The following is a 27,011-nucleotide window of genomic DNA, read 5'->3' as shown; positions in this document are numbered from 1 at the left end:
TTTCCAAGTCACTCTTCATGGCAGCATTCACCAACTTCCCTCCCTTCAGTTGCTTGGTTACTGTGTTAGGTGCTGTGGGAGGGGGGGATGCTTATATGCTGTGTTAACGCTTTCCTGTCTAGTGACCTAGAGGGGCGGGGATTACCCAATGTTGGTGAATGCTGCCATGAAAAGTGACTTGGAAATAGAAATTATGGTAAGGAAATAAAATTTCTCTATTTTTTTGTATTTTATGTATATTTTGTTTTGAATTAAAATCAATAAAAAAAATCATAATTTTTTAAAAATTATTTGATTAAAATGAGAGAGGCCTTCCCGTAATCTGGAGCTTTCTCGATAACAGGTTTCTAGATAAGGGATCCCATACAACGAGAGCAGCTATAGAGGAGGCAGAACACACATGGGGGGTCTGCTTCCTCTATAGCTGCTCTCGTTGCAGAAGTTATGCACCCAAAAAAAAACTTTTACACAGAACAAGTTTATGTTTCAACTTACCTCAGCCACCCCATTGCCTGAATTAAATAAATGCCACACATATCTGTCCAGTTCTTCTTTCCTGCGCTCAGCTGCTGTCTCCCCATGCAATCGACCAATCACAAAGCAACTAGGAAAACTGGAAAAGAGTAAATTTAAGTCTAAAAGGTCACTGTTTACTGCTCAAAAAGCTGCTCAAGTGAAGCTAAACAAAAAAGTTCATTTCTAGAGGAAATTACAGCAGACCATGGATTACTGCACTGTAATTTCCCTGTAAAATCTGCTAGACTATACCAGTGCTAAAGGGAAGCTAAATCTAAAAATACAAGCAGATCCACTATAAAAAATGTGTTTTATTAGGACTCTGACACATGGATATTTTTTAATGTGTTTAGAAATGGATTCTGAGCACATTTTGGGCCCGATTCACTAAAGTCCTAAATAAGGAGTGCTATTTATAGCATGCGTTAAAAATCTTATCACTTCTTATTTTTCGCTCGATTCACTAAAAGGACACTTGTCATAATTAAGAAGCGATGTTCTTGGCGTTATTTATCTTGCGACGACATATTTTCAAGCAATATATTACGCAGCGCACAACATATTACGCAGCACGCAATATTTTACGCAGAGCGCAAAATTTTCAGAACAGTAGTCTTCAGAAAGTAATGGTTACGTGGGTAATATATTGCGCTCTGCGTAAAATATTGCACGCTGCGTAATATGTTGTGCGCTGCGTAATATATTGCTTGAAAATATGTCGTTGCAAGATAAATAACGCCAAGAACATCGCTTCTTAATTATGACACGTGTCCTTTTAGTGAATCGAGCGAAAAATAAGAAGTGATAAGATTTTTAACGCATGCTATAAATAGCACTCCTTATTTCGGACTTTAGTGAATCGGGCCCATTGTATTTATATGTGGTTTTGTCAGTTTTTAAATATAACCCTCTGTTCTATTGTCTTGTAAATGCATGTCAAGTGCAAGAAAATGTAGCATATGGTATTTAAAAAAAAAATAAATAAATGAAATACAAATGCCATAAAATTTCTGAATACTAGCAGGCAGAATACAATGCCTCTCAAACATGTGTCAAACATATAAAAAAACACTCATGTGTATAAGCCCTAACATAGATCAGCAGTGTCTAACCGCTTCTATGTACAGGTCTGGGATCTTGTTATCCAGAATGCTTGCGACCTGGGGTTTTTAAGATAATATGGATCTCAATTCCTTAAGTCTACTAAACAATAATTTAAACTTTAATTAAACCCAATAGGAAAGTTTTGCCTCCATTAAGCTAACTATATCTCAATTGGGATAAAGCACACGTTACTATTTTATTAATACAGAGAACAAGGAAATAATTTTTAAAAATTAGAATTATTTGCTTATAATGGGGTCTATAGGAGATAGCCTTCCTGTAATTTGGAACTTTCTGGATAATGCGTTTCCAGATAATGGATCCTATACCTGTAGTGGGTTGATAATCTGTTATTGCAAATTAGTGGATTACAAAGACATTTATAAAGACCCATTTATAAATACCTGGCCTGATGGTGTTTAACATTATAGGGATGATTTACTTACATATATGCACAATTACACCACTGCAGATAGCAATTACTTTTGATCAGTCTGCTGTAAGCACATAAATCTATTGCTTTGCTTGTTATAGGTAACTACATTTGTGCAATTGTGTGTGCTAATAAATCAACCCCTGTGTATAAGTTTGTTAATAACTTCATGCCATGGCTATATACAACATTCCTAATATTTATACATCTAGTTACATTTCTATTTACCGTATATACTCGAGTATAAGCAGAGTTTTTCAGCACTAAAAATGTGCTCAAAAAGTAACCCTCGGCTTATACCTGGTGGGGAGGGGTCTCCTGCATTTTCTTACTCTTACTTTATTTTCCCCAGAGAAATGGCATACCCCCGACCTATAGTCAGCCAGACAGTCCTTGTTAATGGTGGCAAATGCAGCTTATCCTGAGTGGCTCATGTGTATACATTCTAAATGGGGGAAAACATGGGAAATACTTGCATTGGTCACTATGGTCACTATAAGGTGAACACTATATATTCTGCTTTTGAGATACATTAAATATATATCTACAATATTACTATCCAATCTTCCCTATGCTAGAATCCTGTTGTTGCAGTGAGTGTTTTTAAATGAATTCTAATACAACGCAATGGGACAGTTTGGGTTGATAGTTGGTATGCTCCCTGTGCTTGCTAATGTGTTTTTGCTAATAAAAATGGGGCACTATTGTACTGAGGAGACCTTATATTATCACAATGAACCTTAAAGGATTTTTGGTACTTTTAAAGGTCAGTTAAGTGATGTCACAAAGATGTTACATTTAAAATGTAAAATGTCTCCTAAACCAGAAATTCAGCATTGCCCCCACTCAGGTATTCATGGGGGGGTGTTAATAAATTTCACTCCCTGCAATACATCATGAACTGTAGCATAAAATACATCTGGACTTGTTTTTATAAACTTCCCATTATGGAGAAGAATGAAATGAGACTTTATTTTATATTGCTTTTCTTCACAAAATGTTCCATAGCCATCTGTTAAAAGAAAAATAATTAATAGATATGTCAGTAAAAATATATTTCTGTATTCCCGTTCAAGTCACACATTTGCCAGACTTACAAAACACAAGCTCTGCATTAAAGGAACAGTAACACTAAAAAATAAAATTGTTTTAAAATAATTAAAATATAATGTACTGTTGCCCTGCACTGGTAAAAGTTGTGTGTTTGCTTCAGAAAGACTAGTTAGTAGTTAAATAGTAGCTATTTAGCTGTTGTGTAGCCATGGGGGCAGCCATTTAAATTGAAAAAAGGAGAAAAGGCACAGGTTACATAAGAAGATAACAGATAACTGTGTAGAACACAATGGGAATCTATGCTACTTATCTGTTATCTGCTTAGTAACCTGTGCCTTTTCTCCTTTTTTCAATTTAAATGGCTGCCCCCATGGCTACACAGCAGGGTATTTATATAAACTATAGTAGTGTTTCTGTAGAAAACACACAACTTTTACCAGTGCAGGGCAATAGTATATAATATATTAATTATTTTTATGCACTTTCATTTTTTGGTGTTACTGTTCCTTTAATTACAAAATTACAGAAAATAACACATAAAGTTGTAAAATAATACATACCACAAAAATGTGCACAGGCAAAAAGAGACACACAGGTTAGCGGATACATTTGCCAAAGATGAGAACGTTTTGGCAGAAAGCCTTTCTCAAGGGGAATCCTGATGCATAAGCTAATGTGGAAGATATAAATACCCTCTCTCATTAAATTCCAATTTTCTCTCACAGCAAGCACCTGGCTTACTTCCAGGTACGTGACGCCATGTATGCCAACGTCACTTCCGCAGGAACACTTTCCCGCAGAGTAACGCAGCCTTTTTGCATAAATTTGCACGCACACATAGGAGCGCAAATTTGCGCATGCGCACACAGGCACGCAATTTCACGCATGTGCATACAGGTGTATTACTTCACACACATAGGAAATTCTGCAGGTACTATTGGCATATTAACCAAACTGGTATCATAGCAACCAACCCTAGCAACCAACACAATGCCCTTATTCAAGAAAAACATCTTTAATCTCATAGCGCATATACAAAAAGAGGGATATTTATACAAATAAACAGTATACATTTAAAAAATAACATTATAATGGCACATCATTTACTTAGTGAGAGACATAAAATCATTAAAAATGAAGACAGTGGTAAAAATGAAAGTGCATATTCTGAGAACTAAATATTATGCATAAAATTAATAAATAAGCATGGCTTGATAGGTAGACTGCTAATGTGCATACCAAATCATTCAAAATCCATATATTGTTTGATTCCTTCTCTCACAAGAAATCATTATTCAGTGAAGTAATCAGAATTTATATACTTAATAAAAAAAAGTGACAGTGCATATCATATAATAGGCATGGCCAATCTAAAAATACATAAGGACCGTTCAAAATATACATATTGATCAGTTAAATATAAAGTGCCGGTGCATTGATATAGTCATGGTGTCAATAAAAATTCATAGTGCATAAGATTAATTCCAGTAGTATAACATGCCTCAATCAATTTAGAAAACATCACCAATAAGGATGTGTCATTTTAACTTGCGTTGTTTTAACAGTAATTCCCTATCACCACCCCATTTAGGGGCCATCACTCTTTCAATTCCCATGAACCGCAATTGGCTCACCTGGTGTTTTTCCTGCATAAAGTGCCTGGCATTGGGAGATGTACTTTTACCTAATCTAACATCACTTCTATGCTCACCAATTCTTGTTGTTAAGGCCCTAGTAGTTTCACCCACATATATCTTGCCACAGGGATATTTCAGGATATAGATAACAAAATCACATTGGCAGTTAATGTAGTCCTTAATCTCATACCCTTTCCCTGTCATAGGGTGATGAAACCTGTCAGAACGGACTACAAAATTGCAATTTACATAACTACCGCATTTATACATCCCCTTAGTGCCACTTAACATGTACCTTGCTTTTTTGCTGGTTCACTCAAAGCATGGACTAATTGGTCTCTGATTGGTAGCTCGCTTGTACGCCATCATCGGGGGTTCTGACACCCTAGGCCGTAATTTGTCATCCAAGTGCAGTAGTTGCCAATATTTATGTATTGTATCCTTCACATATTCTGACTGGCAAGAATATGTGCTGACAAAAGGTAATCTGTTAGATTTTTTAGATAATTTCTTTGAAAGTAAATTGGATCTACAGGTTCTCTCAACTTTCCTTTTTGACTTTTCTAAAAGATATGTATCATAGCCTCTACTTTTAAAATGTGTGATCATTTCCTCCACTCTCACTTCAAATTTTTGCAAACAAACATCTCTATCACCCCCGCACAGATGCAAGCGTGCATTCACGGGCATTTAAACTCCCATATGGAGCAGTGGGGGGAAGTCCTTTAGGTGGGGCACACCCACAAATCCGGGCCTGGCCATATACAAATTAGCATACACATCGACGTACCTTGGCTCTGCTCATAGTACCTGCCCTCAAAGATGAAATAATTCTTTTTCAAAACCCATTCAAGGAATTGTAACAATATTTCGGCAACACATCTGGGAGCGATAATTCCTGTAACACCAATGAAATAGTTTCTATACCCTGATTGTGTGGGATGGATGTGTACAATGATGACACATCCATCGTACAGAGAAATACATCATCTGTAATCTCACCTGCCAAATTTATTTTGTTAATAAAATCTGAAGTGTCTCTTACAAATGATCTATCACCACCGGGTTTAGAACAGTGTCCAAAAGGGGGGCGTGGCCAACCATGAAAGCAGGCACACTCACAATCTAGGAGCTCTGCTCCATTACTCCTTTACTAGCCCGAAAAATAGCACCCCCGATCGCAAACTGAAGACAGCTCGGGCCACTACAACTCCCTGAGACACCCACTACAAAATGGGGAAGAAAAAACTCTGTGACCAGCTCACCACCATGTCGCCATACCTCCACAAGACTGCAGGCCCTGACAAACACGCGGCTCTACAAGATGGCAAAGAGTCAGATGCAGCGCAGAATACAGCAACCTGAATGGACGGTTCCCCTCCAGATTCTGTGAGCATTTGAATCGCCTCCACACTCACCTTCTCAGCCTGAAATGTACTGCACAGCCGACAATACCCCAGTTACAGCTCAAATACTGAGCGATCAGTTAAGCAAACTGCAGTCCACATTACAAACTACTGTCACACAGGCTGTATCACAGCAGTAGCTGCTGCCATTTAAGAAATACAAAGGGAGTTAAACGATATAGGAGAAAGAACTGACAAACTAGAAACGCTCACAGATGATATAACACAAAGCTTTATAAATATAGAGGAGGAAAGTGACACAATTACGAAACCTATTGTGAAGACCAAGAGAACAGATCTAGAAGGCAAAACCTCAGAATAAGAGGGGTCCCAGAAGAGGTAAATAACACGGAAATCCAGACATACTTAAAAAATTTATTTTCTACAATATGCCCAGACATACAACCAGATCTGTGGCATTTTGACAGAGCACACCTCTCACTTGCCCTAAAACCTCCAAAGAGGCAATTTTAGCAAAAATTCGCAAAATGACCTCCTTGGACTTTGGTAAACACAAGCTACAAATTTTTACCGACTTATCGCCAATAATTTAAGTAGATTGAATCAAATCTCAAAGATTACTTTAGAGAGAATGAAGGCAGGGTCTCCTCTCTACCAACACTTTGGGAAGCCCATAAGGCAACAATCAGAGGTCACCTTATCTCCATAGCTTCACATTTAAAGAAAAAAACGTAATGAGGACTATCTAACTACACAAAAACAATTATGGAGTCTTGAAAATCTCTATAATACCCTGAAAACTGAATCAGTGCTCTCACAAATCATCACACTATGCAAAGAGCTAGCATCATATAAAAATAAAGAAGCTGAGAAGGCCATAATTTGGACTAAACAAAACTATTATGAAAATGGCAACAAACAACACACACTACTAGCTAAGAAATTAAAAGATCAAAAAATGCAAACTAGAATAACCTCCCTAGCAACTCCCTCCAGGCACCTAACTCCAGACCAGATAGCCTCTCAATTTCAAACATACTATCAGAAATATATAACTTATAATATAAATATATAACTTACGGACACATACATCCGCAGAGAACCAGGGCTCTGAATCCATCACCCAATTTTTAAATAAACTCCCCCTCCAAAAATTTTCCGAAAACGACCTAGAAACTTTAAATAAAGTAATCACCAGTGAAGAACTAGCATACGCCCTTAAGAATATGCCAAATGGAAAAACACCCGGCCCTGACAGCCTAATGTATAAATACTGTGAAATATATGCACACATTCTCTCACCATACCTACTAAAGCTATTTAATGACTACCTCTCAGGAATTTCAATACCAGCATCCAATCTAGCCTCATTTTTATCCCTGATTCCCAAAACAGGAAAAGACTCCACCTTATGTTCTAACTATAGGCCAATTGCACTCCTAAATTCAGATTTGAAACTATTCTTCAAAATATTAGCAAATCGATTAGCCCCAATTTTAACAAAGATGATCCATAAAGACCAAGTAGGTTTTATACTTGCCCATCAAGCAGGGTACAACACCAGATGCACAATCGACTGGATTTGATTAGACGCCTAATCAATAGGAAAAGCTCATCTTTCCTTCTACTAAGCCTAGATGCAGAGAAGGCTTTTGATTGCTTACAATGGCCCTATTTATTCACCCTTTTAAAGCATCTTAACCTTTCAGGTCCCTTTCTAATAGCATTATATAGCCTTTATAACAATCCTCAAACCCATCTGAAATTACCAAGCAAAACTCAAGACCCTATTACAATTACAAACGGTACAAGACAGGGCTGCCCCTTATCTCCCCTTCTCTACGCCCTTAGTATAGAACCCCTAGCAGCAGTATCACTGTAAACTCAATGCAATTCAAAATAGCCCTCTTTGTAGACAATGTTTTGTTAACACTGACTAATCCAATAATTTCACTCCCTAACTTGCACTCCTTGTTGGACAATTATGGTTTAATTTCAGGCTACAAGGTAAACCTAAGTAAAACAGAAGCTCTCCCATTACATATCCCTGTTATAACTCTGGACGCTCTTAAAAAGACTTTCAATTATAGCTGCAAAACAGATGCACTCTCATATCTGGGGACACAGATAACAGCAGACTACCATCAACTGTATTATTTCAACTTTAAACCTCCTCCGCACGCCAGAAGCCTCTTCGCCAGTCAGATTGGGATGCTATATGGTCCAATGCAAAAAAAATAGTAACATGTGCATGACAAAAGGAAAACATCTACAAAGTAATGATGTTCTGGTACCACATAAACTTCACAAGCTATTTCCAGACTGCTCTCCCCTCTGCTGGAGAAACTATGGAGCACAAGGCACCCTAACCCATATATTTTGGGAATGCCCACTTTTCCAACCATTATGGGCAGATAATGGTTAGCCAATATGATAAACCCTCTTCTAGGATATTCAGTTCCTGAGTAAATATCAACTTTTTTATTGGGCAAGCCTTTGACAAAATGCATAAGCACAGTTAAGCACTGTTCAACCAAATCCTCACAGCCACAAGACTAGCAATAGCCTCCAAATGGAAGTCAACAACTATACCAACAATTGCCGAAATCACAAAGAAAGTAAACGACAACAGACTCTTCAAATCCAGAATATATTTTATGCAAAACAAGACAGCTATTTACACATTTGGTCCATATGGGAACTAAGAGGATATGTCTCCTACCCCTGAGACAACCTTCCAATACTCCACAGACCGCTTCCCCCCCAAGATATGAGAGTAAGCTCCGTTGACCATTATCTACAAACCCCAACAAATATACTATGCCAAGCAGAACAACCACCACCAAAATAATGCAGTGAAGTGTCATACATCTTTTATATACTATGTATATTTTGCTTGTATTGACTCTCCTTTTTTATTTTTTCTCCCCTCCCTTCTTTATTAAAACTCAATAAAAATTACAAGTTACAAAAAAAACAACAGTATCCAAAAGGATAGCCAGCAGCTGAAAAACAGATGACATCCCAGCAACAATTGGCCTTCCAGGAGGTTTCATAGGGTCTTTGTGGATCTTAGGGAGAAGATATAAGGTAGCTACAATTGGGTTATCGACTTGTAAGAATCTCCTTAGTCGACTATTAATTATCCCTTCATCCTCATAGATCTTTAACAACCTATCTATATTGCTTTTTTAACTCACATGTAGGATCACCACCCAATACTCTATAATGCGTGACATCCTGTAATTGGGACAAAGCTTCCTGTCTGTAGTACTCCAAATCCATCACAACAGTTGCACCTTTAAGAGGGGCCTGGATGAGTTCTTGAACAATCAGAATATCCAAGGCTATTGTGATACTAATATCTACAGTTAGTATTAGTGGTTGTATATATAGTTTATGTATGTGAGTGTATAGATTGGTAGGTGTGAGTTGTGAGTGCCGGGTTTACTTGGATGGGTTGAACTTGATGGACTCTGGTCTTTTTTCAACCCTATGGGCCCGATTCACTAAAGTCCGAAATAAGGAGTGCTATTTATAGCATGCGTTAAAAATCTTATCACTTCTTATTTTTCGCTCGATTCACTAAAAGGACACTTGTCATAATTAAGAAGCAATGTTCTTGGCGTTATTTATCTTGCAACGACATATTTTCAAGCAATATATTACGCAGCACACAACATATTACGCAGCACGTTGCTTGAAAATATATTGTTGCAAGATAAATAACGCCAAGAACATTGCTTCTTAATTATGACAAGTGTCCTTTTAGTGAATCGAGTGAAAAATAAGAAGTGATAAGATTTTTAACGCATGCTATAAATAGCACTCCTTATTTCGGACTTTAGTGAATCGGGCCCTATGTATGATATCTCTCTCGACTGCCTGTACAAATGTTTCAACACAATAATTTGTATTTGGAGGGACAAACTTACTTTTGGGTCTGCATCCGGTGACATCATACCAGGATATACATTGCGTTTCATCCTCCAACTCAACCTCCTCATCAGACCTAACTTGGGTGAAAATCTAAATTGCAAAAACACTATCAGCAACTTCAGATCTGAATGAATTGACAGAGAAATTGAAAGATACTATATATAAGCATCAATCTGACTTGCTGAAAGTGAAACTCGGTAATTTTAAAAGGGACATTATTGACTATCAGTAGAATAGGGTGTACAATTGGAAAAGGGTACCCATTAGAAGGAGATGCTATAGTGACTTTAAGTCAGTTGAAAGTGAGGGCGAGTGGCTCTGAAAGGTCAGATATTTCCTCTAATGCTTTTTTGTGTAAATTGCAATTTTGTAGTCCGTTCTGACAAGTTTCATCACCCTATGGCAGGGAAAGGGTATGAGATTAAAGGAGATGTCAACCCTAATTTTAATTTCACTTCTAATGGATAGGGCGCCTTCCCCCCACTTAAACCGCATAAGTGCCGCTCCCTCAATTTCCTCCTACAGCCTGCACCACTGCATTCTTTTCTGCTCCGTTTTGCGTGTCACCCGGCGGCCATTTTGCCGGGTGGTGTCATTGAGAGCGCGCGCCTGACCTCTTTAAGGTTTTTTTTTTCAAGCTTCTGCTTTTTTAAACAAAGCTGTACAGACAGCTTTTTTCCTTGAAATGAAACTGTTAGGGCATTAAAAATTAAACAGGAATGAAGTGTACACTGCTTAAGTATTTCAGCAAACACTGTTTAAGCTTGCAAGACTTATAAAATGCCTGCAGATCAGATTCAGTGGTGAAAAGGTTAAACTTTCCTGCCTGCAGTCAGAAGAATGTGTTCCAAGAGAGGGAGCAGAGAGCTCTTTTTAACAAAGGCAGAGTTAGTATAGCAACTGCCTATGAGATCGCTCATTGGAGGATTGACTGTGGGCGTGGTTAAAGAGTTCAATCATCTGCTGTGTAGAGAAGAGATTCATCTCAAGTGAGCATGCTCATTAAAACGGCTTGGAACTGGGCATGTGCACCACACCAGGCAGACAAGGAGATTCTGAAGGGAGGGGGGAGAGGGAGTTACACAGCTCTGCAGTGAGAGAAACTCCAAGGGCCTTGACAAAGAGAATTGGTAAGCATTGAAGTGATGTTAGATTAGGTAATAGTACATCTCCCATTGCCAGGCACTTGATGCAGGAGAAACACCAGGTGAGCCAAATTAAGCTAGATGATGTTTGGGTAAACTGATCACTGGTGCTTTTTATTTCTCAATCAAAATTTTCCACAGTTTTATAGACTCCTTGGGGGGGGGGGGTGTGAAAGTTCCTCTGCAGGGGACCCCCACAAACTCTTGTTACAAAAAAGCAGGTGCAGTGTGCAAAGTGCAGAGAGGGTCTGGCATAATTTCTGACACCGCAGTGCAACGCAGAAGTGCAAGTGTTAGGGGCAAGTACCTTTAAAGAAAAGCATCAGTACACATATCTTTGCATCTATTTTGGCACATAATTCTGTAAATGTTTTCTATATCTGAAATGTTGTGTAACTTATCAACATCAGTAAAAATACATACAGTTTTCCCAGTAGCAGTAACCCATAGCAACCAATAACATCTTTGCTTTTAAGCAGGTGACCAGTAAGTTCTACTTGCTGATTGGATGCTATGGGTTGTTTCTGTTCCTGAGCAAACTTAGTGCCTTTAATTACATAATGCCCATAGGGTTCTAAATAACTAATAAATGAGACATTTTCATATTTTTTGTAATATAGAGAAATACAACATTGCAGATCATAAACATATTATATTTTATATAGAAAAATACAACTGATTTGAAAATCTCCATGCCTCCCAAACACACCATAAGATACTTAAATAAAATATAATGCATATAAATTGTCTTTGTTGTTCCTTGAGCTATTGTAAAATCAGTTTATTGCATTTAATTCTGCATAAAACCACAAAATTCAAAGGAAGCTTGAGCACAGAACTTTACTAGAAACTCAAGGTACAGGAACACAGAATACCAAGAACTCAGAAACAGCAGATTGCATAACAAGGTCAGAAACAAAACAAGATACAGGTTCAAGAACCATCCAAAAATGAACAAAATCAGCAAAGTTAGCAAAATTAGCAAAATGATTCAACTCAGACCAAACAGGGAGGGACCTTTTAAAGGGAACAGAATGAGTAATTGCCAACAACTGGCAAAAGGTGGGAGAATATTGCTACAAGGTACTCCCAGGAATAATAATAGCACAACAGGAACTCCTGTTGCTGAGAGGTACCTGGACAGCCACAGAACAGGCCATGCAGCGTTCAAGTCCCGATAGTTCCTTACATTACCTCCCCCCAAAAGATCCCTGGGTCCAGTGGAAAGGGCTTTAGGTGAAAAAGTTTATTGAGTACACAAATGAGTAGACTTTTTCCTGGAAGTACTGAAACAGGCAAGCTGGCAGTGGGAGACTAGACTGCGAGTACAGGAGCTGTAATTTTAACTGGAGCAGACAGGGAGCCGGCCAGCACCGGATTTTTTATCCGGGTGCCTCTAGGCCCCTAGGCAGTGGGGAGAGGTCCCCATTGCTCTGTATGGGAGCAAAATTTCAACATTTTGGTGCATCGGGGTGGCATGCCGTCTTCAAATTTGTGCCACCCTAGGACCAGGCCTTTGTGGCCTCTCCACAAATCCAGAACTGGGACAGGCTGATAGACAGCACTAAAGCAGACAAGGCAGGAATGTCAGAGTTCATTACAGCTGGAGCAGTTACAATTTAAACCAATAAAAGTCAATAGGTGAATTGTGATTGGTGGTTGTTGGGTGTGCCCACTTTTTCTAACCTTGAGTCAAAGTCACCCAGTGACAAACAGTGGGCACCCTGGCATAAATAGTGTGAGAATGACAGCATTTTAAAATTTAAACCAATAAAATTCAATGGATGAAATCTGATTGGCTGTTAGTGGCCCAACCCACTTTTCCTATTTTTGAACTGCAGTCCCCCAGTGACCAACTTTGCAAATTTTTGGGACTCAGGCATAAAAATTGTGAGACTGACAGCATTTTACACTTCACCATTGAAAGTAAATAGGTGAAATGTTGGAATTTGAGTTTGGTATTTTTTACTGTTGAGGTTTTGTAAAATAATAGAAAAATATCACTGAATCCTAATTAAGTTACCTAGGGAGTTGTGATGAAGGGAAGAGAAGTCTTAGTTTGTTATGTAGCTCCCGGAACTCTTCAAATGATCTTTGGATGAGAGTGGACTCTTGGGGGCATTCTCTTACCACTTTAATGATAAATATCTGTAGATCACATAAGAATCTTTGTTAATCCTTGCAAATATACAGTTAGGGAGAGATCTATCAGTGAGAAACACACAAGATGAATAAAACAAAAAGAACAAAAAAAAAAAAACAGGCACTTGTCCTTTTTACTATAAGCAGATGGATTCTTTAACATAATTTTGCTTCATACATTTTAGCATTTCAGTATACTTATGTGTCAATAAACAAACATAAATGTTATCTATTTGACTTACGTATCCTTTCTTAGGGGTGAATATCTTCTTGCATTTGGTCAGTAAAACATTACTTATCCTTCCATCTAACTTCAATGTATATATCCGTGGACAGAAGGAAAGTGACAGGTGTTCATCTGTGCAGCTAAACTTCAGCTGTGCCAGGTTATGAATAAAAAAGTTTAGCTTAGTTGCTACTGACCCAAGACTGGATTCTATGAGCCTATAAGGAGGTTGGAGCAAAGAAATAGTTTAGACCTAAGGAACAAGAACTATTATTACTGTAGTAAAGCTTCAACTGGCTTCATTACAAGGGTTTAATTTATACATATGAAGAGCACCAATATATCTTAGGTGTGTGAGTCCTTGAGGCAAGGACCAATTTTGTGCCAACATGTGCAGAAAAGGTGAGACTAAAGAGCTGGCTTTAGCCCCAGATTTGGGGTGTAGAGGGTGAAGAACAGAAATGAGCGGGATGGAGCAAGCGAAAAATTGGAGAACTGACATGAGCAGGGACGGAGACGATGCAGGATCTGGGACAGGCAGGAACAAGGCAGAGTGGGCAAAGGATCTGGGAATGGCAGGAGCAGGATGGAGAGGACAAGCAGGACAGGAGCAAGAACAGCGGTGAGAACAAGGGCAGGACAAGAACAGGAACACAGGAACAGGACCAAACAGGAACAGGACCAAACAGGAACAGGACTGAGGAAGGTAAGAGCAGACAAGGAGCCAGATCAAAGAAACAAGAGTCAGGACCATGCCACAGTGCTCAGGTAACCAAGGCCAATGCTCAGGCACAGGAGGGCTGGGCTTATGTAGGACAGAGGGCATAGTCAGCCCTAATAAGCCAACTCCAACCAGCCAATAAGGATGTTGGAGTGATATAACATGGGATATAGGTAAAAATGAGATGGACACTTGCTGGCTGGTCTCCTGGGCCAGTGGTTAGGGAGAGCAACCAGCAATCAGGATTTCTCAACAAAGCCTTACAAAACATAATAAATAAACTTTCAATGTCACTACAATATATATAATACAAATTACATCAGACAAATACATCTAACTTTTTATAATTCCAGAATAGAGATGAGTAAACTATTTAATTAGATACTATTTTGTGGTAAATTTGTGGTTTTACCCATGGCAAAAATCTTGTGATGCTGTGCATTTTGTAGAAAAAGTCATCAGTAAATGGTGGGAAAAACATCATATTATCCTCTCCTTGTCTTCTACATCAGCCAGTATAATTGGAGCCCTCCCAATATCTATATAAATAATTGTATGTATTAGATTTTGGGGGGAATGTAATAAATGGCACAACTAGAAAAAAATCACACAAATAAGAATAAAAATTTGCATTTCACAAAGTAATAGTCTTCATTAGACTGTTGTTGCATTGCTAATGTTAATTTTCATAAGGCTCACCAAGCCATGGGAGTAACATGTGTACCCACCTACATGTGCCCGCACCTTGGTCAATGCATACCTCCCAACATTTGAAAAATGAAAAGAGGGACAAAAGGATTTGGTGCGCGCAGCCAATTACCACACCCCATTTAAAAAAAAATACTCCTTTTATATAGATGAAATGGTGGGATCAGACGCAAATGTGCTATACCCTCATACTGAACGACCTAAGGAAAACAATATAGCAACTCCTACATTAAAATACAAATATAGAGAGAAGGCAGTCAGTTATAAGTGAGTTATAACTATGTACCAGTTTTGCCCCCCCTTACACAGTACCCCCATACACAGTGCCCCCATACACAGTACCCCCCATACACAGTAGCTCCCATACACAGTAGCCCCCCCCTACACAGTAGCCCCCCCACACACAGTAGCCCCCCATATGGCTCCGCCTTCGTCTTCTCTCCTTATGCGGCTCCTTGTGCGGCAGCGGCAGGCCCTTTTATAAGGTTGCACCCGTGCATAATGACGTCACACGTACCCAGGGGCGCAACCTTATAAAAGGGCCTGTCTTGCTGTATAAGGAGCCGCATAAGGAGAGAAGCCGCAGGAGAAGTCGTAACGTACGGCTCCAGCCAGCGCATCCCGCTGTGCGCAATGCGGGACATTCATGGAACTATCCGGGACAGCGGGATGCGCCATAAAAAATCGGGACTGTCCTGCGAAAAGCGGGACAGTTGGGGGGTATGGTCAATGGGAGGACACAGACGTTTTAGAGGTGTTGGCATGTGGGTGGGATCACATATCCTCCTATGAAGAAGACATATTGATGACCTATTAATGTTGTGGGATTGTCACGATCTCCCGTGGAGACGCCGTGGAGTACCAGGAAGTTGGAAGCCTAAAGACTGGGTTGGAAACGGCAGGCAGAGAAAAAAGTGTGGTGTGGTATATATAGAATATAATACCCAATCCTCAGCGCTCTTGTAGTGATGAAAATCCGTGTGTAGTGAAGACAACAAAGTTTTTTGCATGTGCTGGTGATCCTGCAGCTCCTCCTCAGATCAACCCGTTTGACTGGGTCCAAAAACGTTTACAAAGAAAAATAGCAGGAGCGCATAAATGTAAAATAAAAAAACAAAAAACTACTAATAGTGCAAAACGTTTAAAATATATAATTCCTAAATGAAACCAACAACCAAAATGAAGAGTGTGGAACTTGATTAATAAGTTGATACATCCCATGCAGAAATGCAAACCGCTCACCAGATGGTGACAAATACGAGCCAAATGTATAAGATGTACTTTCGGTACGCTTCCTCAGGAGTCCAATAACACAGTGATGTGTTATTGGATCACTGTGTTATTGGACTCCTGAGGAAGCGTACCGAAAGTACGTGAAACGAGTTTTTACCAGAACCTGTTTATCTTCTGCATTTTACCTTCTGCATCTTGTAAGTAGAAGTCTTTTTAGCAGTTCCATGTAATAAATAATATTGCACAATTTGCTGTTTTTCTCATTCATTGTGCCTATATTGAGGATACGGCTGCTATTCGCTTTTGGAGACATCTTATACATTTGGCTCGTATTTGTCACCATCTGGTGAGCAGTTTGCATTACTGCACGGGGTGTATCAACTTATTAATCAAGTTCCACACTCTTCATTTTGGTTGTTGGTTTCACTTAGGAATTATATATTTTAAACGTTTTGCACGTTTTTTGTTTTTATTTTACATATATGCACTCCTGCTATTTTTCTTTGGAGACACAATACAAATCAGGCAAAAGGTCAGGGCTAGCAGCAGAACAGGGCAAGGCAACAGGACACAGAATGTGGAGCTTGGAACCAGAAGGGGGTCACAAGATAATATGACAGGAACATGGGAATCAGCGGCAGGGTCACAGGAACAGCTTAATGACCAAGCAAGGTGCAATGGTCAGGGACAGGCTTATAAAGGGTCATGATTAGAAGATGAGAAACACATGAGAATAATGAGGCGTGTGGAGAAAAGGGAGCAGACAGAATACCAGAAGAGAGACAAAAGAATTAGTCAGAATCAGCCCAAAATGCCTCAAGTGGCTCAGGAGGTAAATGCATGCTGTCAGAAACACATCAGGCAGTGTTTGAATTCTGACTGATCCTGACAGGGATGGTTCAATAGCAGAGCTTGAAAAAGTTGTTGGCAATTAAGTCTGAACAAAAAAAATGTCAAAGTAACTTTGAATTATGATTTGAAAGAAAATCCTTTAGATTTGTTAATAATGAATGAACAAGGGTGATTAAAAGCTAAGACTTTTAAAAAATTAACTGCTAAAAATACTTCATTGAGAGCAGAGAGTTACCGCCCAGATTAATTCATAAAAGGTATTTGTCAGATGCAGTTTTTGCAAATTTGTATAAACTGCCCAATTGCCCAGAGGTGATGCAGGCAAAAGATTTAGCCTTAAAGGAGAAGGAAAGTCTAAAAACAACATGAGCTCAATAACTTAGCCTTAATACAGTCATAAACATATTTCCTGAACTCACCTTTCTGTTGCTTAATCTGCCTCTGACATGGAAAAGTCTTTTAAGTAAATGCAGTACCTGCTCTAAGCCTGTGCAGCTTCCTGTCTCACTGAACACAGATTGTCCAGGACACAGACATGCTCAGTGCAGAGCAGAGAGCTCGTTTTTTTTTTTTTTTCCTTTGAAGATCTGCAGTCCCTGAAGAAATGCTAGACCCCGTTAGCCCCACCCACTTCACTCTATTGTCCAATCGGAATGCTCCTGTTTTTTCTAGTCCTGCCACAGTCCCACTATCCCACAGCCACAGTCCCACTATCCCACATCCACCAGCCATCCCACAGTGCCACTATCCCACATTCCCAGCCATCCCACAGCCACAGTCCCACTATCCCACAGCCACAGTCCCACATCCAAAAAGGGAGTTTAACAAGGAGTTTAACAAGAGGAACAACCAGGGAGCAACGGCAGAAGACCAGCCAGCCTCTGTCCATGTGAACCGGGACCCAGTTTCCTGGATACACCTGCATAATGTCATTGTTCTGATTAGTTTTATCTTTCATGTTTGTGCTTCCAAAGGTAACGTCTTCCTTTAGCCCTCAAGCTGACTGTCCCTACTCCACAGTAATATCTTCCAATCTGCTCCATTCAACACATTGCTGCTCTTATAATCTCTATACATTTTTGAAAAATCTAGCACCTTCAACTAGTACCTCCCAAAATCATAACACTTTCAAATCATTCTCCCACCTCCTCTCCCTCTCCTTACTGCTACTACTTGCCGCAGGTGATATCTCTCCAAATCCTGGTCCCTGCCATATACCTGTCTCCTATTGCCCACACAATGCTTCTCTTCTGGTAAAACCCTCACAAACTACTAACCTGTCTATCCTTATTCAAATTCCCACTCTCTCCTCTTCTTATCTCCCGTTCTCTTGTGCTCTTTTTAAAACCCGCTCTGTAACTAAAAAAGCCACTTTAATTCATGATCTGTTTTGCTCCAAGTCTTTTCACCTGTTTGCCATAACAGAGACCCGGCTCTCTCAGAATGATAATGCTATTGATGCAGCTCTCTCTTATGGCGGTCTTTCCTTCTCTCATACTCCCTGCATTACTGGCTGTGGGGGAGGGGCTGGTGTTCTGCTGTCCCCGCATTGTCGTTTTAAACTAATCCCTATACCTCCTACTTTCAGGTTTCCTTCTTTTGAGGTGCATGCAGTTCAGCTGTTCCACCCTCTTTCTGTGTGGGTGGCAGTTGTTTACAGACCTCCTTCTTCAAAATCCTTGGCTACGTTCCTCTCTGACTTTGAATCCTGGCTTTCTTTTTTCTATGCTCTGACACCCCTGCAATTATTTTAGGAGATTTCAATTGCCATATTGGCCCTCCCGATTTCTCCATCTGACCTCCTCCTTTGATCTCCAGCAGTGGACTAATACAGCTACCCATAAGGATGGACATTTCCTAGATCTGATCTTTTCTAAAAATCTAGATCTATCTGCATTTAACAGTGAGCCTTTTCCTCTTTCAGATCATCATCTTATCTCTTTTTCTATCTCGCACGCGTCTCCACTACTAACGCTCAGCCTAAAACCCTGATTCGCAACACTCGAATAGTTGATATGACTGCTCTGTCTAACTCTCTTAGTTCTAACTTCTCCTCCTTCTGTGCTTTCTCTGATCCTGAGTTACTGATAAATACCTATAATTCTATTTTATCATCTGCAATAAACACCCATACCCCCCTGCAGCGTAAGTCATGCCCACAATCCCCGTTCCTAGCTTAGCCCTCAGACGCAATTTCTGCGCTCCTGTGCACATTTGGAGGAAATCTCGCATGAAAGCGGATTTGCTCCACTATAAATTTCTTATGGTGTGTCTCAATACTGCCCTATCCCAGGCCAAGCAAGTGTACTATAACACACTTAAATAATAATGTAAATAATAATAATAAATCAAACCCACGTCGCTTATTTTCCATATTTGACTCACTACTTCATCCTTCACCTAATAAATCAATCATATCTGTACATACACCCCAGGACTTTGCTGACTTCTTTAAAAGCAAAATCGATTCTATTCACAAACAATTTTCCCAACCTTCATATATCGGTAATCTCAACCTTCCCAAATCTCCTCTTTCTGTATTGAGCTCCCTTAAAATCGTAACAGAGTCTGAAGTTTTTCAGCTTCTCCGATCCTCTCCGCCTACTACCTGCTCACTGGATCCCATGCCCTCATCGCTACTAAAACAGTGTGCCCCTGCCCTTTCTCCAGCTCTTACCCACATATTCAATTCCTCTCTGGCTTCTGGTACTTTTTACCTCTCTATTCAAACAAGCATGTGTCAAATCCATTCTTGGACCTGGACCTGTCCTGCCTTTCTATCTACCGTCCTGTCTCTATCCTGCCCCTAGCCTCTAAACTCCTGGAACGTCTTGTCTTTTCTCGTGTCACTAACTTCCTGTGCACCCATAATCTGCTGGACCTGCATCTGCAAATGACATCCAGATATATTTAGACCCCTGCACTAACCACTGATGTTCAAACCCAGATTGCTAACTGCCTCCTGGCTATCTCCTCCTGGATGAACCAACGCCACCTCAAACTTAACCTAGCTAAAACAGAGCTCATGGTCTTCCCGCCCAAACCTAGGCCTTCTCCCCCTTTCACCATTACTATTGATGGCATGACCATCAACCCTGTTAATTCTGCACACTGCCTTGGGGTTATCTTTGAGCAGTCACTCTCCTTCACTAACCATATTAATAACACTGCCAAAATCTGCCGTTTTTTCCTCCACAATATTGCCTAATGAGGAAACTTTGGAAAACTAAGCAATGCCTTATGTTTTTCCACCAGCGATTTACATTACAGGGGTGCCGACTATCCAAATTTGACAGCAAGAAGTTTTTAGTCCCTTAAAGATAAACTGATAAATATTGACAAAGATATGGGTAATGAATCCAGTACAAGTTTGTTTTAAATGTGGTGCAAAGGCTTTGTAATATATAGGGAACAGAAAAGTTCAAGAATGTTAAAAAAACTATTAGATAAAATCATTTATAAGTTGCCAGACAATTGGAGTAATCTATAAATTGACCCATGGGTCTTTTCACTCTTATATGTAGAAAACACAAAGAGAAGATTAAGTGTTAGAACAAAACCAGTAAAAAGTAGTGTTGCACAGCATTCCATGACGGAATAATTTATTCTATAAATGTTGAACAGGAATTAAAAAAGGAATAGAACAAATACAATTTAATATAAGAAAAAGGCAATCTTGATATTAAATTATTGCAATCAGGAGCTAAATAAATTTAAGAACTAGGATCTTTGTAGCCTTACGATTTCAATGTTTTAATAATGTAGTATTGTATGTCCTCTATTTTCATTCACAATTGAAAATTTTAGATTGTTAAAAAATAATGTGTACAAGAATTTATTTAAGCACTTATGTAATTATGCAAAAAATTTTTTTTTTTATCAACAATATATATAGAGGCATAGGTAGTGATGAGCGAATCTGTCTCATTTCGCTTCGCCATAAAATGTGCGAAATGGCAAGAAAATTTGCGAAGTGGAGAAAAATTAGCAAAACGCATTTGTCGCACGATTTTTTTGTGGTCCGCGTATATTTTTTTTGTCTCCTGCGTTTTTTGATGCAACCAATTTTTCACGCGACTGTGCCCTTTTTTCAGCGACTGCGCCCTTTTTTGGACGCGTTTGTGGCCGATTTGCCGTGACCGCGCCCTTTTTGACGCGACTGCACCCAATTAGACGCGTGACAAAAAAATTCACACGGCAAATTTTCACTGAAGTCTTGCAAAACAATGGGCGGAAATTCGCTGTGAATCCATGCCTGGTGAAAAAATTCACTCATCACTAGGCATAGGCATATATATGCAGTGATGTAGTGAGGCAAAAGTTTAAGGTTGCTAAGCAACAAATTCTTTCACCAATGGTCATCCACAATAAAATAAAAAAGAAGATGGAAGTAGCATATTGTTCTGCCCTGAAGACACCAGAAATGAAGACACGTTTTGGCATTTGCAAGTGAAAGGTCAATGGAAGGGACTGGGGAACAATACAAATACTACACAGCAGAATATGGGTGCATGGTTGCATGAGTCATGAACTCTTGAAATAGAGACAGGGAGAAGTAAAAGCATGCAATATTAATCCTGTCAACTTAGCTGGTTGTCTGGGGGTAGCCTTTGACTCTTACCTCTTCTTTTCTGACAATCACTACACAATATTGCCAAAAATCTGTCTTGTTTTTTTACAAGTGTAGGGACCCATAGGGTTAAACTGCCCCTATGGCTTTAAACCCTACTTCTTACTTATATCTGCTGTTACTGGGCAAAGACCCATATATCTAGTTTACAATTTGCATTATGTCCCTATTGGTTTATTTGGTTGATCATACCCCTTGCACTCTCATATAGGGGCCAATTCACTAAAGGTCGATAACTCTCATCGCATGCTTTTTTGCGTTAAAAAGCATGCGATAATTAAGTCCCGATTCATCAAAGTCATTTGGCATGCGTTGAGATGCATATCGCATGTGCAAAAAACGCACTGCGTTATTTACCTCGCATTGTGTTTAATGAAGCATTAAACGCACTAAATATCGCATTAGTCTGTGCCAGTATTAACACCTTGGGGCAGGCAGTACTTAAAGAAAATTGTGGTTCATGAGCTTTTGGCAACACAACATGGACTTTGCAGTGGAATTTTTTCAAGTATATGTTGACCCTAGAGTGATGCATCCTCCAGTTGTCAGGGATATGGTAATTTTCAGAAGAGTAGTTTTCCGAAAGTAATGGTTATGTGTGTAAAATTGTGCGCTAATATAGCAAGCGGTGAAATATATTGCACGCAGCGGGAAATAACGCATGCGGCGGGAATTAACGCAAGAAAAACGCTCATTGCGAGTTAAATAACGCAAAGAACATTGGGCCCGATTCACTAAAGTCCGAAATAAGGAGTGCTATTTATAGCATGCGTTAAAAATCTTATCACTTCTTATTTTTCGCTCGATTCACTAAAAGGACACGTCATAATTAAGAAGTGATGTTCTTGGCGTTATTTATCTTGCGACGACATATTTTCAAGCAATATATTACGCAGCGCACAACATATTACGCAGCACATTGCTTGAAAATATGTCGTCGCAAGATAAATAACGCCAAGAACATCGCTTCTTAATTATGACAAGTGTCCTTTTAGTGAATCGAGTGAAAAATAAGAAGTCATAAGCTTTTTTAACGCATGCTATAAATAGCACTCCTTATTTCGGACTTTAGTGAATCGGGCCCATTGTGTCTTAATTATGCCGCCTGTCCTTTTAGTGAATCGAGTGTTAAGTCGCAAAAAATAAGAAGCAATAAAATTTTTAACACATGCTATAAATAGCGCTCGTTTTATCGACCTTTAGTGAATCAAATCCATAGTGTTTAGCAGGAGGGTGTGTCTTGCTCTTTGGCTGCCTCTGTGTCTCAGGTGAAGGTCCACTGAGCCTGGGATCAGAACAAGGCCCCAGTAAAGCCATTATTGACTGCCATAAAGTCACAATCTGCTCCAGAGAAATCAGGGACAGGGACCCCGTGAATGAGGACCGGTTAGATAGTTACTCTTGTAAGAGCACTCTCTAGGAGAGTGAGATAGAGAGGGAAGGAAGCAAAGCAGTTTTGGCTCCACCAAGGAACATAGCTGGAAGTACTCTTCCATACAGGCATGTATGTTGCCTCAGCATAGGGCCACGGTTAAGACATAGGAGACAGGCAGTACCTAAATTCTGATCCACAGTCGGCTGTATGACTCTTAAAGTTAGAGGTATTCAACCTGAGGACTGAGGTATCTATCCTGACTGTTTCCAAGGGGGTGCCAAGCTGACCAGGTGCATTTACCCTGCCCAGACTCTAAAGAAGCTGGGATAAACTGGTGTGCATCCTCCATATACCATCTGCTTGTGAGTATTGATCAAACCCTGCCTTTCCATTTGTCTTTGACAATAAACTTGTTTTATTGTTCAACTGCAAGAACCTTCTGCACCCAGCTAAAGTGAGTTTTAGTTACCCTACACCCCTAGCTCTGCAAGTCACTTCCATCTAGCGAAGGACCATCCTGTCTAAGAGAGTCACATGTACCCCATGATCAGACAGTTTTTGTACATTTTGCACTGTTTTACTTTAGGGGCCTTTCCTCGGGGGGACTTTTAGTTTACCCAGTTAAACTATATATTGATTTTTTTCAGAACAACCTAGGCTTTCAAAATATGGTAGAATTTTGGTGTAATTCCAATTCAGATATAGGCTTCTAAATGTCTAAAAATGTAAAAAAATCATATTTTCCATAATATAAGCACACATACCAGAAACAAAAATTATTTTATGCACAAAAATACAACTGATTTGGAAAGAACCATGTCTTCTGATTGTGCCAATACCAAATATATATAGTTTTATGGAGATTTCTCACTTGTATAGGTCAAAAACTCCCAGCAGTACACTACCAAATTTCCAAAGCACTGCTTCAGAAAGCTGCATACTTCAGATTTCAAGGCCAAAAATTCCAGAAAATTACACATTTCTGAAAAGAACAGATTCTGGGGAATCCAGAGTAGGCACAATTGTCTGTCTACTCCAAACTATCAAGTTGCAATGCTTTCCTAAAGTTATTGGTTTATATCAAAATTTGTGAATTTTTAAAAAAAAATCGCTTCAGAGCTTCCAGTCTATAGTATCTTATATCCTATAGGTCATAAAGTAACCAAATAAAACACCCTAAATATTGCCAGGGGTCCACTGAACAGTTTGATGCCCAATATGTATATGTTTACCTATGCATGTGGCATGTAGGGGCCCCAATGTGAACATACCCCCATATGATAATTTCTGTCATTTCAGCTCCAGCAAAATCAACACATTTACATCATTATATGTGGAATAGAATATATCTTTATTGTCATTGTCACATAGTAAACAACGAGATATAAAAGAAGCAAGCAACAACTCAAAGCAGTGGCATAGTAAAAGATAATATCAGTCTACTGTTACATATTTAAAGCCATAATTGCTCTTGGATAAAAGCTGTCTCTCAGATGTAGGGATGTAGCGAACTGTTCGCCGGCGAACTAATTCGCGCGAACATCGGGTGTTTGCAAGTCCGCAAATTCGCGAACTTTTGGCTATGTTCGCCATTTGGGTTCGCCTTAGCTGGCGCCAAATTTTGACCTCTCACCCCAGACCAGCAGATACATGGCAGCCAATCAGGCAGCTCTCCCTCCTGGGCCACCCCCCCCCCTTGGACCACTCCCTTCCATATATAAACTGAAGCCCAGCAGCCATTTTACATTCTGCCTGTGTGTGCTTGAAGAGATAGTGTAGGGAGCTGTGTATTGATTTGAGGGAGAGTTTAAGTAGGTTTTCTGGCTAGTAATCTACTACTGCTCTGTATTTGTGTGGGGATAGGAGCTGTGCATTGATTTGAGGCAGAGTTTAAGTAGGATTTCTGGATAGTAATCTACTTTCTACTGCTCTGTATTTGTGTGGGGATAGGAGCTGTGCATTGATTTGAGGCAGAGTTTAAGAAGGATTTCTGGATAGTAATCTACTTTCTACTGCTCTGTATTTGTGTGGGGATAGGAGCTGTGCATTGAGTTGAGGCAGAGTTTAAGTAGGATTTCTGGATAGTAATCTACTTTCTACTGCTCTGTATTTGTGTGGGGATAGGAGCTGTGCATTGATTTGAGGCAGAGTTTAAGTAGGATTTCTGGCTAGTAATCTACTTTCTACTGCTCTGTATTTGTGTGGGGATAGGAGCTGTGCATTGATTTGAGGCAGAGTTTAAGTAGGATTTCTGGATAGTAATCTACTTTCTACTGCTCTGTATTTGTGTGGGGAGAGGAGCTGTGTATTGATTTGAGGGAGAGTTTAAGTAGGTTTTCTGGCTAGTAATCTACTACTGCTCTGTATTTGTGTGGGGAGAGGAGCTGTGCATTGATTTGAGGCAGAGTTTAAGTGGGATTTCTGGATAGTAATCTACTTTCTACTGCTCTGTATTTGTGTGGGGAGAGGAGCTGTGTATTGATTTGAGGGAGAGTTTAAGTAGGTTTTCTGGCTAGTAATCTACTACTGCTCTGTATTTGTGTGGGGATAGGAGCTGTGCATTGATTTGAGGCAGAGTTTAAGTAGGATTTCTGGATAGTAATCTACTTTCTACTGCTCTGTATTTGTGTGGGGAGAGAGCTGTGTATTGATTTGAGGGAGAGTTTAAGTAGGTTTTCTGGCTAGTAATCTACTACTGCTCTGTATTTGTGTGGGGAGAGGAGCTGTGCATTGATTTGAGGCAGAGTTTAAGTAGGATTTCTGGATAGTAATCTACTTTCTACTGCTCTGTATTTGTGTGGGGAGAGGAGCTGTGTATTGATTTGAGGGAGAGTTTAAGTAGGTTTTCTGGCTAGTAATCTACTACTGCTCTGTATTTGTGTGGGGATAGGAGCTGTGCATTGATTTGAGGCAGAGTTTAAGTAGGATTTCTGGATAGTAATCTACTTTCTACTGCTCTGTATTTGTGTGGGGAGAGAGCTGTGTATTGATTTGAGGGAGAGTTTAAGTAGGTTTTCTGGCTAGTAATCTACTTTCTACTGCTCTGTATTTTTTGTCTAAATAACAATTTGTCTAAATAACAATTATAATTCCGTGTCCAGAAACATCACCTGACTGACGGTTTTCCACCAGCAATAATATATTCCGTATCCACTACTGTATACGTTGCCCTTGCAGGCCTTGTTGCCCGATGTCTGCAACCAAGTGCCACCTAGCTGTGTGAGCTTTTTCACAATTTGTCTAAATAACAATAATAATTCCGTGTCCAGAAACATCACCTGAGTGACGGTTTTCCACCAGCAATAATATATTCTGTATCCACTACTGTATACGTTGCCCTTGCAGGCCTTGTTGCCCGGTGTCTGCAACCAAGTGCCGCCTAGCTGTGTGAGCTTTTTCACAATTTGTCTAATTAACAATAATAATTCCGTGTCCAGAAACATCACCTGAGTGACGGTTTTCCACCAGCAATAATATATTCCGTATCCACTACTGTATACGTTGCCCTTGCAGGCCTTGTTGCCCGGTGTCTGCAACCAAGTGCCACCTAGCTGTGTGAGCTTTTTCACAATTTGTCTAAATAACAATAATAATTTCGTGTCCAGAAACATCACCTGAGTGACGGTTTTCCACCAGCAATAATATATTCCGTATCCACTACTGTATACGTTGCCCTTGCAGGCCTTGTTGCCCGGTGTCTGCAACCAAGTGCCACCTAGCTGTGTGAGCTTTTTCACAATTTGTCTAAATAACAATAATAATTCCGTGTCCAGAAACATCACCTGAGTGACGGTTTTCCACCAGCAATAATATATTCCGTATCCACTACTGTATACATTGCCCTTGCAGGCCTTGTTGCCCGGTGTCTGCAACCAAGTGCCACCTAGCTGTGTGAGCTTTTTCACAATTTGTCTAAATAACAATAATAAT

General features: G+C 39.7%; 1 protein-coding gene across 1 annotated transcript in view; it reads right to left on the bottom strand.

Annotated features, from left to right (window-relative positions):
• Positions 1 to 1,880: 1,880 nt before the first annotated feature.
• The window catches only part of pik3c2b (phosphatidylinositol-4-phosphate 3-kinase catalytic subunit type 2 beta), a 318,516-nt gene continuing 293,385 nt past the window's right edge, over positions 1,881 to 27,011 (bottom strand). Inside the window, exons 13-15 of the mRNA XM_031896848.1 lie at positions 13,579 to 13,780; positions 13,218 to 13,342; positions 1,881 to 3,065 (exon numbers count right to left, since the gene is read on the bottom strand). Of these exons, the coding sequence (XP_031752708.1) occupies positions 3,044 to 3,065; positions 13,218 to 13,342; positions 13,579 to 13,780 (349 nt within the window). The 3' untranslated portion in view covers positions 1,881 to 3,043. The remainder of the gene's footprint in view (positions 3,066 to 13,217; positions 13,343 to 13,578; positions 13,781 to 27,011) is intronic.

Source organism: Xenopus tropicalis, chromosome 2 (genome assembly GCF_000004195.4).
Source record: "Xenopus tropicalis strain Nigerian chromosome 2, UCB_Xtro_10.0, whole genome shotgun sequence".
In the NCBI taxonomy this organism is placed as follows: domain Eukaryota; kingdom Metazoa; phylum Chordata; class Amphibia; order Anura; family Pipidae; genus Xenopus; species Xenopus tropicalis.
Note: the sequence above shows the minus strand (reverse complement) of the source record. Positions and strands in the feature narration are given on the sequence as shown.